The sequence below is a fragment of the Poecilia reticulata genome, chromosome 19, assembly GCF_904066995.2.
Source record: "Poecilia reticulata chromosome 19, P_reticulata-male-v2, whole genome shotgun sequence".
Taxonomy (NCBI): domain Eukaryota; kingdom Metazoa; phylum Chordata; class Actinopteri; order Cyprinodontiformes; family Poeciliidae; genus Poecilia; species Poecilia reticulata.
In genome coordinates this window covers 25090248-25110461 of record NC_088848.1, presented here as the reverse complement: position 1 = coordinate 25110461, position 20214 = coordinate 25090248, and the positions used below count along the sequence as shown (strand labels likewise).

At 39.4% G+C, this 20214-nt stretch overlaps 1 protein-coding gene across 1 annotated transcript in view; it reads left to right on the top strand.

Moving 5' to 3' along the window:
- The window catches only part of myo15b (myosin XVB), a 192967-nt gene that overhangs the window by 57099 nt on the left and 115654 nt on the right, over nt 1-20214 (top strand). The window contains exon 18 of the mRNA XM_081600474.1: nt 9712-9860. Within this exon, the coding sequence (XP_081456600.1) occupies nt 9712-9860 (149 nt within the window). The remainder of the gene's footprint in view (nt 1-9711; nt 9861-20214) is intronic.

Here is a 20214-nt window from a genome sequence, read left to right as displayed (position 1 = left end):
TAAACTAAACTATTTTATTATGAAAGGAGCAGGTCAGGGAAGACATTGGAGAGCCAGGTGGAGTTTCAAAGTGTGAAGATATAAAAATTATATTAATTACAATAAAACCAGAAAGGAGAACAGGTGAAGACTGATGTCAAGTTGATTTCTTTCAACGTTTCAATATTTTTTTCATTATTTCCACACTATAAGGTTAATGGTTAGGAGACGATAAGAAAAGTGCTTGAGGAGAGGTTTAAAAATAAATTTGTGAAAATGTTTGCTACACAGTAAGTAGAGTTGAGATGTATAATAATGTATACATCTGAAAATTAAGTTGTTTAAATTCTCATTCTGTATGATAAAAACATACTTTTTATCTTTAGTTCATATTCTGACATTACTGTACATTACTGTAGTGTCTGTTGTAAATCCATGAATCCATGCAGGAACATCAGGTTACAGAGAGTCAGAGGGAGGCAGAGACAGAAACACATATCTGTAGATATTTCAGTTAAATGTTTCCGGCTGAAAATGACAGGAAAAAAAAACATTTAGGCTTTTTGCCTCAGTGTTTTTATGGCTCATGTTTGGTAAGTTACTGAATGCAGAGCTGGAAAGTGAGACTGAGTTAACAGTGAGGAGTTAAAGGTCTGTTAGACGTGAAAAGTATAATTTTTATTTATTTTGTAGATTAAACTGTTGCACTGATGTAGAGAGTTGTTCAAGAAGAACAAAACTTGTTTTTTAGATTTTATTTTTGTTGGTCATACTGCTGTATTGAGTTTAAAACTGCATAGTCTTATTTTATGAGCTATTTTTTACCAGTCAATTTATATCAATGCATTTTGACCAATAATCAAATGTCTTTTGACCAATAAGATATATCAGAATCTGTTAGCCTGTGTGTGCTACCAGAGTATGTAGCTTGCTAGTTGTGAGGCAAATTCTAAAGTGAGTGTTCATCCTGGAATGACGGTCATTATACTATGCATAACTTTAATCTGATTATTGGATTGTAAATAATAACATGTTAGAATATTTGTTACTGAAACAAGGGTCAGATTAGAGTAACGCATTACTGACGTGTTGATGGCATAATTGTTTGACATTTCTGCTCAAGCTATTTACTGATCTGTCAGGTTTCCGATATGCGTCCCACCCAATGACAGACTCGTTCCTACGCCCTTGTCTGTGTATGTAAAATGTTAAACATTTACCACCCAAAATCCTCACCACTTTCAAATAGTTCACTTTTTATTTTATTCTAGTTGTTGTAGACTCAACTTAAATAGATTAACTTATAAAGCATCTTTTTTTTCTTTTATAAATCCAAAGGTTCCTGCCGCTTGTTTAAGATGAGTGCAAACAACAAGTTGTTGAGAATTAAGTGATGTTCACTTGAACTCTTTAATTAAGCAGAATGTTTTATTTTACAGTGAGGAAGGCCGGAGTCTAGCTTTAGCAGACGGCTGGAGGCATCTGACCCGCGCTTCAAACTCAGTACATGTTTACTCTACGGCAAAAATTTGGTAAGATTAAATTTAGTCGGCTAAAGAAAGTCAGACGGTTCATTACGAGAGAAATCTCTTGAGGTAGTCAAGTTTCTTTGTTTATTCAGATCTTGCTAGTCATTTCCGTAGCTTGATTACTAATTAACAGTTGATTCTTTTGTGTCTAATTGCAATCTAATCATTCAGTTCACAATTGAAGTTTTATTATCAGGATTCTGCAAATAGAATATTTTCATAGTATATTTCAATCATTCCTTTTATACAGCCTAAGTTCCCTGAAACTATAATTTTGATTACTTTGAGTATCATATTTTACAAAATCTGACTTATGTGATCTTCTTGAATGCATACTGATGCTTCACAATGATCATTTATAAGCTTATCAATTACAAGAGGTGTACTGTCTGTTAGTGAACATTATTGAACAGTTAGCATCAAGGAACAAAAGTTGTAGATAATTTTAAAGGTACCATGTTGTGACCAACTCTTGGAGCCTGGTTGTGTAGTGAGCATGTTTTATTCTTTAGGTAAGTGTACCAACAGCAAACTTGGTTAATGTTATTATAAGTTGGGCCAGGTGTCAGAAGATGTAAGTCTCCGTGAGAGGGGCTACTTGAGAAAAAAAGCAAAGATTTGCTGATTGAATTGTTGGTCGATTGCCAGCATATATTTGATTTTCTGCAACAAACATTGAATGAAAAGAAAAAAACTATATAAAACCTGAATGATCATTCAGTTTTATAAGTATTTACACAGAGCATCATTCAATAAATCGATAAAAATCCAAGTGCTTACATCAAAACATCAAATCTAAATAAATAATACAAATTGTACTAAATATTTTAATACAGACTGATGGTTGACATTGATCGTTTTTAAGTTTTTAGTAATGGAACCTTCAACAACTACAGGTGTACTATATTTTGTTAGTGAACACAACATGTAAGATAATGGATGGAGGGAAAGAATCATTAGGGCGAAGAAAAAATAGCATATAAGTCAGAAACAAAAGCTGTAGATAATTTTAAAGGTAACAAAACAATTTACCATGTTGGAGCAACTCTTGGAGCATGGTTGTGCACTGTAATAAACTTTGGGGAAAACTCAAAGATAAATATGAGCAGTAGCCTCACCTGGGCTTCTTTAACCACTGTCACATATTCTTAAGAAATACAATTACAGATGAGGAATTTGTACTGAAATGTATCACACTAGCAAATGTTACAGAAAAAAAAAATCTCTAAGTTTCAAATGCACTTAAACTAACCTTCACTATTTTGGAGTAAGCATGAAGCACTGAGAAGGTCAGTGTTGATACAACAACAGGAAAAAGACTGAAGCAAAGTAGCATTCACAATGATGTGAGGACAAATTCAGGAAAAGCAGTGATGTTAGTTTGTCTTTCACTTTAACTGCAGAAAGCTAAAAGTTAAATTTGACTAGCCTCACCCTAGGCCTGTTTACTACCTGTCACATATTCTTAAGAAATAAATTTACAAATGAGGAACATTTACTGAAATGTATCACACTGTCAGAAAAAAAAATCTATAAGAGTTTAGCAGGGTCAGAGGTCAGCCCCTCTTGCCTAGCTATAAGTCTGTTGTCCAACACCAAATAACTCTCCGTAAGCTAAATATTGCAGTAAAACAGTCACATGACCATCCCGAGTTGGTCGTGTCAGCTCACAAAAATGGTGTGGTGAATCTTATGCTTGGGGAACATGTGCTGTACGCATAAATGGTGTGGTGTGGTGAGGAGGGTCAGAGGTCAGCCCTCTTCCCTTATGAGATGGCCAAAAGCAGAGAAGTTTTTTTGTTCAACTTTAAATAAAGCCCCAGGAGCTTTTTTTTATCATCCCTCATATGACCATCCCGAGTTGGCCGTGTCAGCTCACACAAATGGTGTGTTGAATCTATAGGCTGTCTTATGCTTGGGGACAAACACACACAAATGCCTTGGTGTGCAGGGCCACTTTGAATGTATTCACCATCTCCACCCAACCAGCACGCACCTCAAAAAGAATCAAGCGCACTCATCCCTTTCACTTCTCAAGCTTAGCAGCCAATATTGTTTGGAATAATATTTATTTATTTATTTATTCATTCGCTTTGTTTGGAATATACTATATTTATTTATTCACTGCTAAATTACAAGTAAATTATTCCGTTTCTATTGACCAATTCAGAGAGGTCCCCCTAAATAAAGTCTTTGTTCACGGAGGGAGGGAGGGGGAAGAATCCAGTCACGAGACAGGGGGAGGGGGTCACGGATACCTTGTGACCAGGGTCACGAGATGGGGGGTGGGCGGAAGGCATACGGTCACGAGTGGGAGGGAGGGGTTTAATATCAATTAATATCAATTAATCACGGCCATCAATCAATCATCCGATTAAAATTTGACAGAAGGGTGTCCATATATCTCTCTAATATTTATCCTGAGTAGAAGTAAATGTTTGATGGATGTCTTTTGATTATTTTCCTTTAATTTTTTAAAGTAGCACTGTTGCCTTGCAGCAAGAAGGTCCTGGGTTCGATTCCCGGCCCAGGGTCTTTCTGCATGGAGTTTGCATGTTCTCCCTTTGCATACGTGGATTCTCTCCGGGTACTCCGGCTTCTTCCCACAGAAGAAGTCGGTGTGTGTGTGCATGGTTGTTTGTCCTGTCCGTTTCTGTGTTGTCCTGCGTGTATCCTGCCTCTCGCCCGAAACATTCGCTGGAAATAGGCACCAGCACCCCTGCCGATCCCACTAGGGACAAGGGTGTACAGAAGATGGATGAAAGTCATTAATCTATTAACATTGCCGTTATGTGTGAATGTGCATGGTTGGTAGTGCTGTGTTGCCCTGTAATGGATTGGTGACTAGGGTGTACCCCACTGCTCATGAGCCCCCCTCCCCCCATGATCCTGCAGGTAAAGACAATAGATGGATATAATGATATGCTTAATGCAATGTAAAGCTCCAAAAACTTATCATAGCTTAATTAAAATAAAGACAAACTATTACTGTTAGGGTGTGTTTTAAAAATGGAGCCAAATGCAGCTGGCGAGAGATGTACAGTGGTGGAGAAAGTACTCAAAAAATGTACTTAAGTAGAAGTACAAATACACAGACAAAAATGTACTCAAATAAAAGTAAAACTACCACATTAGCATTTGTACTTAAGTAAAAGTAAAAAAGTACTGGCTTTTAAAAATACTTAAGTATTAAAAGTAAAAGTACTTGCTGAATGGATTATCTAATCGCTAATATCATTAAGTGTACCGATCGTATTCAATTTTAATACATTAAAAATGTGCCATTTTAATGAACAATGCCACAGATAAAGCATGTTTTTATTGTGTTTACTCTGTAACATAGTTTAGACTTAGATATGTGATTCTATGTATCATAATTTCAGGGATGGAAACATCTTGTCTCCTGTCCTAACAGCATGAACTTCACTTTGCCACTAGTGGCATTTATTTTTAAAGAAATCCTACAGAAAGGGGATGGAAAGAAGGTGGGTGGGAGAGGACATGGAACCGAGGAGCCACGTAGCAGAGTTGTAGTCAAGACCACCTACACAAGACAAAGTCAAGACCAGCTACATGACACAAAAAAATTAGCTTTTACCTATCAAAATAGCTTCTCAAATTGATCTGAAAGATCCACATTCCCATAAAACACCTAGATATTAAATACTTAGAGCTGAAATAAATTTAATCAGTAAAGATCAGTCCACAAGAATCGGATCGTTTCTGAATGTACCAGCGTTGTCCCATATTTGCAACACCTCAGTCAACACCTCCACACAATAATTCAGTGCATGAGTGACAACTTTTTTTCATCGCAGATGCAACATGTGTGTCTCAGCAAGTACAGCTAGCTTTGCTAGCAACACGTCCATGAAGCTTACCTTTCTTTAAGCTTTCCTTCCAAGTGATGCTAAAAGTTGGACGAAGTCCCCACTGTCTGTGAAAGCGAAGCGCTGCTGATTTTACATGTCGCCATATCGATTTATGCAGCGCTATTATATTACTGACGATTAGACAGACATCTCCTCCCGCTCAGAGGAAACCACTGCGCATGTCTTGGAGCTCCGCGAGCGAGTAAAGAGGGAGGCGATCATAGACATTGGAGGCGATGGGTGACAACATGTCTATGATCACGTCACGTCATTTCTCGAATTTTACGGCGCCACCTTAAGTCCCTGAACTTCACATTTTAATGGAAAAAAAGAGCAATGCGACTTGGATGTAACGAGTAACGCGACACTTTTGTAGAAATGTAGTGAAGTAGAAAGTACAGATATTTACTGTAAAATGTAGTGGAGTAAAAGTAGAAAGTACCCATTATTAAATCTACTTAAGTAAAGTACAGATACACGAAAATTGTACTTAAGTACAGTAACCTTCCCACCACTGGAGATGTACAGTACTGTTAAAAATGTAATGAAAACATCAGAATCCAATTAAAAAGAGCAAAAATCTGAATTAAAAAAAGGTAATCCGAAACAAAGCCAAGGCAGAAGACACAAGGACATTACAGGGAAGAGAAAGGAGTAGACAACCCAGTGATTATTGACTGACAATGAAGTGCTTAAATACTGGGAGGTTGAATGCTGGAACAAAGCAACTGGGCTGATTACTAATGGGTTGCAGATGTGAGTGAAGGTATAGGAGGCAGACTGAGGAGAGAGAAAGGGAAATGGTGGTACAGGGCAGCAAGGAAGAATACACAAGGGGCTAGAAAATTTTCTGGACTATAGGCCGCACCTTCCAATTAAAAAAAAAAAAAAGTAAACATACACGTATAACCCGCACCAGACTATAAGCCGCAGATATCTCTGCCGCTCTAGGTTTTCCACAATGATGCAGCATGCAGCAGAGGTGGGCGGACACCCAAAATTTGATTCATAACAGGTCAATTGAATATCACATTTATTATGGTTGAAAAAGTTGCCAAGTTTAGATTTAGCTTAACTGATTAAGAGGGCGTATGAGTTTGAAGAGAAAAATCTCCTTAAGCCGTTTTCGCACTGCAAGGAACGGAATGGGTTCAAAGTAGGGCCGACCGTGTTTGCATTAGAACTTTCGACCCGGTTCAACCCGGCTCCTTGGAACCACAAGAACTGTGGTTCCAAACGGGACCGGCCAAGCGGGTCTGCTTAGAATTCAGCAGCTGATTGGTTTAGAGTCAGCCCTTGGTTGTTTTGCAGTCAGCCGTTGATCGGGTCCAGCTGGCTCTCACTAAACTGTTCTTATTCTATTTTGTAAAGAGTGCACTTTTTAATATTTTTATTATTTTTAATTTGCGATGAATTCCCCTCAATATTCTGCTGATACATGGTCCCATGATGAGGTAATTTTTTTCCTCCGTTTACTCCCTGATGAACGAGTACAGAATGAACTAGATCGGTCAACGAGGAAAGAGAAAGTTTTCCACCGCATCTCTGAGGAAAAGGCTTAAGCCGCTACATCGAAACCTTTGTTTAGTTTCAAAAATAATGACGTCAGGTACAGCTTTGATGCTGTGATATGCAAACACAACAGGGCTGCAGTACGGGTGGAACTAATGACTAATTGATATGAATTAATATCAATTAGTCACGGCCATCAATCAATCCTCCGATTAAAATTTGACAGAAGGGTGTCCATATATCTCTCTAATATTATTTTTGGTCTCCTACACTAACATATTTCTGAACCTTGGTCCTCCCACTCTAAAAAGTTTATTTGTAGTGATTTGAGTTTTTCTGTGCTTTTATTCTGGTTTCTGTGTTCTGTGGAGTCTCTGTGTTGTCCTGTCTACCCCTTGATTAGTTACACCTGTCTCTTGTTTCCCCTGATTGTCTCCCTGTATATTTAAACCCAAACCCACTGTGCAGCCAATCAATGACTTAGCAGTCATATTTTCGGAGGAAATCAGAGTAACCTGGCAAGAATCAGGACAAACTTGTAAAGAACATGCCAAGTTGATGCAGAAGCACTCCAAGATGGTATTTGAATGAGGAACCTTACCTTTAAACAAGAGTCTTCACCACTGCACCACCCTGAAGACATACAGTATATACCAGGGGTATTCAAGAAAACTGTGAGGAGGTCCAGTTCAAAGAAATTTCCTCAAGCAGAGGTCCGCAATATCGTCTATTTGCAGTATGACAATATCGGAATACATGGTGTTAAAAAAAATAATAATACAGGTTAAAATAATTTCAAAGAAGTTTATTAGCACTGAAACAGGATAACATTGTGTGGCTGCAGTTTAAATTAAAACTAAATTATGTATTCAAAAATAAAGAAAGTGCTTAATAAAAAATAGCAGCTTCAGTTTCCTTTTGATTGAACAATCTCAATATTTCTGCTCAACAAAACAACTCTCAAAACACCTGAACTATTTCTCTTACAGATTTCTCTTACATCTATCTTCCCCCAATTTCCTTGCTCAGTGTGAGAATTGAGCTTTGACTTGCCCTGCCAACATTTTAAATCCGGGCTTGAAGGAGGTCAGGGCCATTCTCATGCACATGTGCAGAGGCTCATTGGTGAGCTTGGAACGATATTTTGTTTTTATTATGTTCATTGTAGAGAACGCTGCCTCACAGCTGTATGTGGAGCCAAACATGGTCAAGATAAACAGGGCACACCTAAGAGGTCTTCACAGAACTGATTTTTCTCCCTGTTTAAGAATCTTATGTAAACCAATAGCTGAGCATTGTCAGACACATCAGTAGATTCATCCACAGCCAGGCCAACACACGGTGCCTTACAAATAACTTCTTCCAGCTGGGACAGTGAATCTTGAGCTAGTATCTCACTTCTCCTTGTGGCTGTGCAGGCTGACAGGAGTATTTTCTCTATTTTGTCACAGAGCTCATCTTTTTCTTTACCATCAAGTAACGCCTCTGCTATTTCAGTCATGCACTCTTTGACAATACTTGCATCTGTAAAGGGCTTTTTGTGTTTCCCTAAAACCCAAGCAACACAGAGGGAACATTCATTAGCACGCTGTTGTGCGCTGAAAGCACGGCTTAATACCCTGGTGGACTGATCATATTGGGCAGTGAGACTTCGAATTTTCTGCGTCCAGAGTTCGGACTTAGGGGGGTATGATTGGTCAAATGCTTTGTGCTTAGTCTCATAGTGACGCTTGACATTGGCACTTTTAATAAGTGCCACGGTTTCAGAGCATATGAGGCACACTGGTTTCGTGCTCGCGGGTGGAAGAATGAACATGTATGCATCAGTCCATTCCGTGTTGAACACTCGATTTTCGGCATCTACTTTTCTCTTTTTAGAAAGCGCCATAGTGTTTGCACCTCTTCTGACTGTAATTCACGCCCTGTATTCCCGCATCACCTCCGTGCGTTTCTCGCTTCAATCGCTTTTTGCTCGCCTTTCACCTCCTCTTCCTTATATCACACTGCGTGGATGTCTGTGCCTGGCCACAAACCTCTGCTTCGGTTTGTTCATACAACTCGCTCTGAGTTCAGGCTGGCGATTTGATTCGCTAGTTGAACCACGTGGTTAGTATGACTCGCACGCGATTGGTTTGTAGCTTCCAATCCTTGCTCAGTGCAGAGCTGGTAAAAGCACTTGTGTCAGATAGGGAAAAAAATAAATGCTCCGGTTTAAAATTAATTCTCCCGTCAAAATTAACAAATATTTTAACAATTTATTCCGGGTCCGGATGGGATGGCATATGGGTCCGTATCCGGACAGAGGTCCGTTGGTTGCGGACCACGGGTATATACCATGTTTCTAAGAGATGTTGCCAACATTAACTTTAATTGGATTAAAATACCATAGGTATTTTAGGATTTTCTTTACTTATAAAAACATCAGACTTACATAGTGCTTTCAATCCTCAAATGATTCCCCAAAACACTCCAGAATCAGTTATTACAATTCATGCACACATTCACACTCTGATGACTTGTAAGATGGTAGCTACAGCTAATAGAAGAGCAGCAGCTATTTCATGCCATCATCCCTTCTGACCAACACCACCAGGCAATGTGGATGAAGTGCCTTGGCCAAGGACACAAAATACAGGTGGATGAAGTGGGTATAAAAGCAGCAATCTCCAGATTGCTGGGTGAACCTCTACCCTCACATCAACAATATATCAAAAAAAAATTATTCTAAGAAAACAGCTTTTTCAGTGCATATATAACCTGTTATGGTCATTGGTGATGTTCCAGATAACCACATTGTTTTTCTTTTCATGTTCACTTAGATGATTTCTGAATTGTTCCAGAAGCTTCAAGATAGGTACATCCAACAGAAGGAACTGGGTTGGAAGATGAAGCATCTTCGTCAGCCACCCCCAACTGCTGCTTCACACTTCCTGCAGTCCCTCACTGAACTCACCACACATATGGAAAGGTAGAAATCACTTTAAATCAGTTCATTTCTACTGTCCTTATGCCAAATAAAGTCATCTCAGGGCACTATGCAGAGAAAAGAAAGCTTATAATTAAAATTCAATTTGGAGTTTTATTGAAGTATTTGGTTCAGGTTAAAGTCCACTAATATGCATACCAATTCCATCTGTTCCAATTTGAACTTTGTAAACCCTGAATCAGTAAGTAAACTCGCAAGATGCAAGTTCATGGAAAAAAACATTTAAGAAGGAAAATAATCAGAAGACATCCATCAAACATTTACTTCTACTCAGGATAAATATTATTTTTGGTCTCCTACACTAACATACACTCCTGATCAAAATCTTAAGACCAGTCAAAAAATTGCAAGAATTTGCATTTTGCACTATTGGATCTTAAGAAGGTTCTAAGTAGAGCTTCACAATGTTAAAGGAACAAAATCAGTGCAAGAGACAAGAACTTATGAGCAGGGAATTTTCTGAAAACTGCATTTACACTCAAACAATTTTTTTCAGCTGATCAAAAGTTTAAGACCATAGTCTTTAAAAGTCAAAAGCTGTGCAAAAATCTGGATTCCATGTCATTTTCTGTCAAGTCTTTACACTGTCAAGACCCCCTGATGGCAAAAACAAAAAAGCTCACTGACTTTGAACATGGTAGGATTGTTGAGCATCCTACCTCTCACAACGTGCCATCGCTGCTGAGGTTGGACGCAGTAAGACAGTCATTTTGCATTTTTTAAATGATCCTGAGGGTGATGGAACAGAAAAAGTCAAGTGGTAGACCCAAAAAAATTTCACCAGCTCTGAGCCGCAGGATCCGATTGGCTGTCCGTCAAGACACGGGACGATCCTCTGCCCAAATTAAGGCCATTACTGGTTCTGACTGCAGCCCAATAACCATCTGGAGAGAAGCATCTGGAGAGAAGGGCTTCAGAAACAAAAAACGTCTTCCAAGGCCACGTTTTCTTCAACGCCACAAAATTGCCCATTTGGACTTTGCTAGGGTGCACCAAACATGGGACATTGAAAGGTGGAAGAAAGTTGTCTTCTCTGATGAGAAACAATTTTTACCTTGATAGTCCTGATGGCTTCCAACGTTACTGGCATGACAAGGAGATCCCACCTGACATGTTTTCTACACGGCACAGTGGTGGGGGCGCCATCATGATTTGGGGTGCGTTTTCCTTCATTGGAACAATGGAGCTTCAGGTTGTGCAGGTGCGTCAAACAGCAGCTGGCTATGTGGAGATGTTGCAGCGGGCATCCCTCATGACTGAGGGCCCTTGTCTGTGTGGTAATGATTGGGTTTTTCAACAGGACAATGCTGCAGTTCACAATGCCCGCCTGACAAAGGAGTTTTTCCAAGAGAATAACATCACTCTTTTGGACCATCCTGCATGTTCCCCGGATCTAAACCCAATTGAGAACATTTGGGGATGGATGGCAAGGGAAGTTTACAAAAGCCTCCTGGAAACACTGGCATCAAGCATGCCTAAACGATTGTTTGAAGTCATCAACAAGAATGGTGGAGCTACTCATTACTGAGACCTTTATTTTGACACTTTGATTTCTGTTTTGGGGGGTTTTCTGGGTTTTTTGAGCTATGGTCTTAAACTTTTGATCAGCTGAAAAAAATCATGTTTTAGTGTAAATGCAGTTTTCAATTAATTCCCCGCTCAAAAGTTCTTGTCTCTTACGCTGATTTCTTCTTTTAACATTGTGAAGCCCTACTTAGAACCTTCTTAAGATCCAATAGTGCAAAAATCAAATTCTTGCACTTTTTTTTACTGGTCTTAGGATTTTGATCAGGAGTGTATTTCTGAACCTTGGTCCTCCCACTCTAAAAAGTGTATTTGTAGTGATTTGAGTTTTTCTGTGTGTTTATTTTGGTTTCTGTGTTCTGTGGAGTCTCTGTGTTGTCCTGTCTACCCCTTCATTAGTTACACCTGTCTCTTGTTTCCCCTGATTGTCTCCCTGTATATTTAAACCCAGAGGTGTTCCTTCTTCCTTGTCCTTGTCTTGTCTGCCATTTTGTCAGTCATCTTGTCACGTCTAGCATTGTCCTTTGTCTACCAGTTGCTAAAAGGTTGTGAGCCTAGTCTTCTGTTCACTCTGTGCTTCCTGTGCTGGTTTTTGAACTTTGTGCTTCTGTGTCATTGTGATGGACCGAGTTAAAACAGGAGGAGTCACAGGATATCAATTAGAAAAATAGGGTTTTCTATTTTAACCCAAAGATTATAAAATGACAAAAAGATAAACTGAGCTCATAAAAGAGGTCAAAGAAACAAAACTGAACTCAGGCAAAAATGTAAACAAACTGGCTGCACAAACAAACATAACTGACCTAACAAAGAAATGACACACAGGGTTTATATACTGGCTGATCAAACCAATTAAGACACAATAGGGGTAACTAAACAGAATACAATTACAAACAAAAACAAATAACAGTACAGCTAAGTTTGGCTAAACTAAAGATTCTCAAAATGAAAATCAGAAATATTAAAGTTTAAATACTAATATTTACTTAAATACAAAACTTATCTAAACAAAGAAACTACAAATTTCCCCTGCCAGCAGGAACTAGTGGTGTAATCCAATCAGCATTTAAGCCTGCTGAGCCCTGGCCCCCATCTTTTGTCTGGCCACTCCAAGGCAGGTAAGTACCGGCAAAACATAAACAAAAGGTCAGTCTGAAGCAAACAAATTAAACTTAAGTTGATACAAATACACACGCTAACTAAGTGTGCGCGCCAACATAAAGAACAAATGTATCCAAATCAACTAATAAATGTTTTACTGAAACTAAAGTGTCGTGTTTGAATGAAAAAACAAATTGTGCATAAAAGTTACTGACTTCAGAGTGTGGCCATGGATTTGGCCATCACAGTCATCATTAAAATCATCATTTTCGTCATTTCAACCTGGGTACCCAGCGTCTTCCTCACCACCTCTCATCGCACTTCATGACAGTATTTGGGCTCTAGTTCATGTTATAGACTTATTTACATTAATCTTACTTAATTCTTTTGGTTTAGAGATAACAACTTACTTTTTTGTGTTCAGTTATCTTAAAAGTTACAAATCTTTAAGTTAAAGGAACTTTGTACTTTAACTTAACAATTGAGTTCAATATCTTTTTCGCATCCTACGTCTGACTAATTCAATATATTATGATCATTCAACTAAATTCTTTAAGTTTATCCAACTCAATTTACAATTTTTTATGACTTAAGTCATTAAGCGTGTTTACCATGACAAATTTTCCACTCTTACTGAAATTATTTATTTTTTCCTAATGACTAATTAAAAACTCTTTGACTAAATTCTACAGAAAGTCAGCTCAAACTTTTAAGTTGTTCCAAACTAATAAACTAAAATATCTAAAATTTCATTTAAATATGTTTTAACATGTTTTAGTTTTTCAAAGATCCTGTACAGTGACAAAAGAAAAGTTGAACCAACTTAATTGAATTGCTTCAATTTTAAGTAATTCAATTAAGTTTATCAAACTGAATGTATTAAGTCGGTTTAACTTAACAAATTTAAGTCAGCCTTACTCAAAGCCATAGTTACTTAGTTTATTTTCCCTCTAGCTCTTGGTGAAGGCAGACTTTTTTCCTCTGCTTCCCTCCCTACTCATTCTCATCTTGCTTGCTCTGTCTTTGTGCTGCTTTTTTTGGAGAAAGGTTAAGAAATTAACCTTTCTTTGTTAATGTGCAAAGAAAGGTTAATGTGCCTTTCTTTGCACATTAACCGAAACTACAAATTATGGATGGTTAATTGGTCTCTCAATGCAATTGATCAAATTTTCTCAATGAGAAGACTGGGAAGAGGAGAGCCCACTTGTCCTACTTGTCCCCGCAGTGGGACAAGTGGGACACATACTACTTGTCCCCAGATTGTCCTTGATTTATTTGGATTCATGATAGCAGGATCTCTGCTGTTTGGAGTTAACGGACTCCATATTGACAAATTTGTGATGAATTGGACCGACTAGCAAACACTCAGACTGAAATGCTGTCGGACAAACTCGAGACACTTTAACTCACTAGCGGAATGGATCTTGGAGAAGTTGCTAGTCCCTGCCTGGTGGGAACCACCATGCTAATTTGAATGATTGGAATGAACAGAGATGTACTGATTGAAACTCTAGGGCAGATGGAAATTTTAAGTCTGTCCAATCCAAAGAAAATTTGTTTATTCTGAATCTGGCTCTGTTGTGTCGGCCTTAGCTTGCTGGCTATCTCAAATCTCCTGGAGTTTATGTAAACAAACTGCTCCTTCCCATCTCCTCACCCTTCCCAAAGTCACCCGTGGAATCGAATGGCTAAACTCTCAAGGACTTGGATAATACCACCTCATCAGAGACTTTTTTGGGAGAACAGGCTGTAACGAGACATCTGCATACACATCATACATGGCTACAGACAAAACACACCCTCTGACCTCAACATCTTTGCCAGCATGTCTTTGTGTTATTTGAATGTTACTACTTGTGCTATTTCTAGTTGATATGTTATTTTTGCCCTGTCTGTCTGTCTATCTAGTTTATTATTTTTAGAAATTGTGGAATACTCATTACTTTAGACCAGTATTTAGCTTATTATTATCCAGAGAAAGTCATATTAGTCTATCCAGAGAAACTCCTACTGTCTTATAAATTATGGAGTAATTTATAAAGTAGTATAAATTACTAGCTTATAATAATAAGCTAACCCTATCCTAACAAGCATCTAGTTTAACCCTAAACTAGAGAATCTAGGAGCATCTAGTTTATAACCCAGAACAGGAATCAAAACTATTAGAACAAAAATATCCAGAGGACCTATTCTTATTCTGCCTAGTAACCCAGAACAGGAACATTTAGTTCATATACTTCACTCAACCCAGAGCAGGAATTACAACAAACCCATAATCCAGAGAAGTTTGTTTATTTAGAGAAACAACTCATTACCTTAGATTAACATTATCCGAACAAAAATCCAGAGAAACCTCTAGTTTATACATCACAAACTACTTATTCTTAAACATGGGGTTATATGTTTTTGTTTTCCTTTTTCTTCTTTTGCTTGTTATACCTTTGGTTTGTTTTGTTGTATTTCCTTCTAATTCATGTAAGGTACTTTGCGTTGTCCCTGCAGTGGGACAAGTGCTAAATAAATAAACTTACCTCACCTTACTTCAAATAAAGAAGTAAACTAATAAAGGATCTGTGTTTTTTTTTAAGGGTGAGACAGGACAGTGGGTAATGAAAGAGGAGAAAGACATGCGGCAAATAGCATCAGGCCCGGAATCGAACATACAATGGCCCTCTGCGCCACCATGGCACCCTGTTGAAGCTTGCATCATGATGTCAAACATAGGATATGAACATGGCATTTGAAACTTAATTGTTTCAAATAAAGTCAAAGTAAAATGTTAAAAGTTAAAAATGTGTAACTTTTAAGTTAATTGAACACATGAAAGTAAGTTTCCATAGCTAAAGCAAAAGAATTAGGTTAGTGTAAATAAATCCATCGGATGAACTACAGCGCAAATACACTTTCAAGAGTGCACTCTAATGATGGTTATAATATATTGAGTTGGATAAACTTAGTAAATTAACTTGTATAAACTTAATTGAATAATTTGTTAGCGCTTGAAGCAATTCAATTAAGTTGGTTCAACTATTTTCTTCTCAGTGTGGAAGCGGCATACACAGAACATTCACAGCATAAGGTGTATGTTCATGAAATCACAAAATACTGCACAAGTACATACAGAGCATACATTTTTAGCAATACAAACAAGTTAAAAGAAGTAAGATACCATATATATGTGTTGGTAGATGACTTCTGTCATAGAAAAAATACTTTAGAGTCTGAGTGAGAAGAAATAAGAAATTTATTAAAACATCGCAAAGTGAATACAGAAATACTGAGTCAAAGAATCTGTCAAGTCTGCTCTTACTAATTGTGAATTCTGGCTTCCATCTGGTCAGAGAAGAAAGGCTTTATTAGACTATAAGTGTGAATCCTTGATTGTTATGTCTGAGAGTTTGATAGAGGAAAAACCTCTCAGATTCTGAGCTCAAAGCAAGATGCCAGAGAGCAATACGTTTTTTTTAATTAGACAATTTAATTTCAGTTATCGCTGTAGAAGCCAGTTGTTAAATACTTAATAAAACATATTTACCGCGTTTGATGTTTGCTGTGAATGACGTATACTCGCAGACGAACAAGATAATTAGTCCAAGTTTGTAATTTATTGAACGTTCAGAAACTAGAGGCTGTAGCAAAGGTAAACGAAGGTAAAATTACCCAAATAGGTGATCAACTCTAAACCACTCGCACATTTTTATTCTCTTTTTGTCATTTAACACCCATTGCACGGCAACCGCCTGCGCTCCTCGAGCCCAGCACAGATTATGTTAAAAACATTTAGTCTGTTATGATATTAGGTTTTCAGGCTTGATATTTATTTTGCGATTATTAATAAGCATTCCCCCTGAACACAGTGGTGGTTGATTAGTTAATTTTAAACTTCTGCTTTGCTAGTTATTTTGGTAATGGAACTGAAACCCACAGAATTGCGCAACACCTTGTTGAAACAATAATTACTGAGATTATTATTTTTGTTGGGTCATTCATTTGAACACTTTTTTTGTTTGTTATTTTGTTCTTTAATAAAGTTACAAACGTTTTGATAAGAAGTCAGAGGAGGACGTGCTGGTCTCAGCATCCTGGCAGTGTTCAGTTTTTCACCTAATACCGAGATCGACTCAAATACTTCCGCGATCGACATATTGCACCCCTGCTCTAGTAAAAAACGAAGAGTTCAGAAACAATATGAAATGGGGAAAAAAGCTATTTATTAACTGATTAAGTTGTGTTTTAGATTGTTCTTGAAAAAATAATCAGTCACAGAGTTAACAAGTGTTACGTCAATCCGCGTTTCCCCATCAGATACGGTTCCCCCTGCGTCTTCTTGCCGCTCCGCACCGCCCAGGCGGCAAAATACGCGCGTGCTCGTTATGAGCACTGAGAAAGCACACGCATACCAAGCACACACTTGTTTGGCGAGCGCACTTGTCTGGGGAACTACGGACACCGTGAAAGCTCAAACAACATGTTTCGGCAAAGTTGTCACTTTCTATTATTACTATTACTATTGCGTGAAACTAATAGTACTACTACTACTACTAATAATAATAATGAATACATACACACACACATTATATATATATATATATATATATATATATATATATATATATATATATATATATATATAACTGACTGTATAGCTCAATGGGTAAGTCACCAGTCTTTCCAGGCTAGGGCAAACATACAACAGTGACATTGAGCTATCCAGTATGGGTCCTTAGGCAAGACCCTTTGAGCTATATAGCCTATCTCATACCATTAGAGACATTGATAAGCATGACATGCCGGCTCAGACGTCGCCCGGCCAAACAAGGTCTGTGTCAGGTGCTGGGGAACCAGAGCACCCTGATGAAAAATGGGCTACTGGAACAACAAGACGGAAATGGGTGAGAGGAGAAAACATGGATCTGTTGGAATGCTACTACTCAAGTAACCATAGTCAGAGAGGTTACATGCAAAGAATGTGGAAGGAATGGTTAGTTTGACATCCCCAGTCAACACTAACTGCCAAACAACTAGTAGCGCAGTGTTCCAACATCCGCAATCTAGCCACAGTAATGAACAAACCATCAAAGCTGAACAAGGCAGCAACTGACCTGAGAGAGAGAATCGTGGCCCAAATGAACACCAGGCAACCCCGACACCAATTACAACGGTTGAGTGAAGTACCATCAGAAAGTTTCATTGAAAATGTGAATGCAGCATTAAGAACTATACCTACCAACACCATAACGGAAACCAATGAGCTGATATACAGTTCAGCATCAGTGATCCTTGAGATGCTTGGCTATAAGAGGTCCACCATGGAAAAGATGGTTAGAGGCTAAAATCAAGATAACAAGGAGGGAAGTGAGCCAGCTGCCAGAACTCCAAAGGGGTACAATGAAAAGATCAGTACCCAAGAAGTACAGCCAGATACCCATACCTGAAGCACTCGAAACTGCCAAACAAAGGCTCCAAGCCTTGACCAGCCGCCTAAAGAGAGAATGAAGCCAGGAGGATTAACCGGCTCTTCTCCACCCAACCAGCTAAAGTGTACTCCCAATGGTAGGGTAATAACAACAGAGCAGACCCACCAACGCAGGCTGGAGACTGAACAATACTGGAAAGGCATATGGGAAAGGAAGGCGTCCCACAACAACAATGCACAGTGGCTAACCTCTCTACGAGAGGACTACAGCAGCCTGCCTGAGCCAGCTCCGGTAACCATCACTGTGGCAGATGCCCAAGAAAGGTATGAAAAACTGGACAGCACCAGGACCTGACATGATCCATGCCTACTGGCTTAAGAAACTCACTGCCCTCCATGAGCGACTGACAACTCAACTGAACCAGCTGCTACAAAATGGGACTCACCCTGAATGGTTAACTGAAGGGCCCACAATCCTGATCCAGAAAGATCCGTCAAAGGGTTCAGTCCCATCCAACTATCGGCCAATAATCGGCCTGTCTCTCTACAACATGGAAGCTCGTGTCAGGCATGGCACGGTGGGCGCATGGAGGGTTCCACCCCAAATCCAGCACCCTGACACTGTACACGAGCCGTAAGGAAGGAGGCAGAGGACTAGTGAGTATGAGAGCCACTGTCCAAGATGAAACATCCAAGATCCATAAATACATCAAGGACAAAGCCTCAACAGACGATGTGCTCAGCGAATGTCTCAGACAATGGGGAACAGAGGATGAGGTGCTGGAGGTGTACCATCATGGGAGGACAAGCCCCTACATGAGATGTACCACTGACAAAAAACTGAAGTGGCTGATATCAGGAAATTCTACCAATGGCTGGAGAAAGCTGGACTCAAGGACAGCACAGAGGCACGCATCCTGGCTGCACAGGAACAGGCCCTAAACACCAGAGCAATAGAGACTCAGATCTACCACACCAGACAAGACCCAAGGTGTTGGTTGTGCAAGGAGGCCCCTGAGACAGTGCAGCACATAACAGCAGGGTGCAAGATGCTGGCAGGGAAAGTGTACATGGAACGACATAACCAAGTGGCGGGCATAGTGTACAGGAACATCTGCGCAGAATAAGGACTGGAAGCCCCGAGATCAAAGTGGGGAACACCCTCAGAGGTGGTGGAGAATGACCGAGCTAAGATCCTGTGGGACTTCCAGATCCAGACAGACAAAATGGTAAAGGCGAACCAACCACACATTGTGGTGGTGGATAAACAACAGAGGAAAGCCGTTGTGGTGGATGTAGCAATACCAAGTGATTACAACGTGTGAGGAAGCCAGCAAGCTCAGAAATAAAATTCTTATTATATTTCGGGGGGCGATACAAGGCGGCAATTATAGTGGGAGTTGGTCCAGATAGTTGACATACAGTTGCTTCAAACGAATGACAGACAGGGACAGTTACAGGTGTAACCCTCCATTTCTTGCGGTAAATTATGGCGTTCCCGCCCCCTCGGCCAGAAACAGGAGGTTGAGCAATGGAAGCAAACCCTGGAGGAGCAGCGTCGTTAAGAGGAGCAAAGTCGTTCGGTTGTTGCCACGTTTCAGTTAAGCACAGAAAATCTAACTTTCGGTCAGAAATGATATCCTGCACAAGATATCCCTTACTTGTGAGTGAGCGAATGCTAAAGAAACCAAAGTTGATTGTTGTGCTGTGATTGACACCCTCATTATCTGACCTAGCTACGCGGGCTAGCACACTGTGCTCAGCTTTGCGACCGGTGTTTCTTTGTGGACGACGAACAGTACACCAGGTGGATTCAATTGAGTTAGGTCCGTTACTGCAGAAGACCCAGCGAGAGCCTCGATGGATGTATTTCTTACGGGGCAGGTAGAAAATATCGGGATGTAGAAGCAGAGCTGGTGGTGGTGATCCATGTAGCTGGAAGGGGATTTTGAAGAGTTCCGCGGCAGAGTACTGCTGTCGTCGGGTGATGGACCAAAAATAGGACAATCCAGGTTAGTATGAGCCACGGATAACAACTCCAAATAGTTGCCGGAGACATGACATTAAATTTGGCCGATGGTCTTTTTGAAAAAAGAGAGGAGGAGAAAGACTGGGGAGCAGCGGCTTCCAAAACGTGCCAGCATTCACTCTCACCGTTCAAACAACATTAGCACAAACATTAACATTTCACTGCGCTTGACCAGTGCATTAGCATTAAGACTTTTACCTAAAATAACCTACTAGTTTATTTTCTCACTTTTTTTTACCATGTTTAGTATACTGAATAGAGTAAGT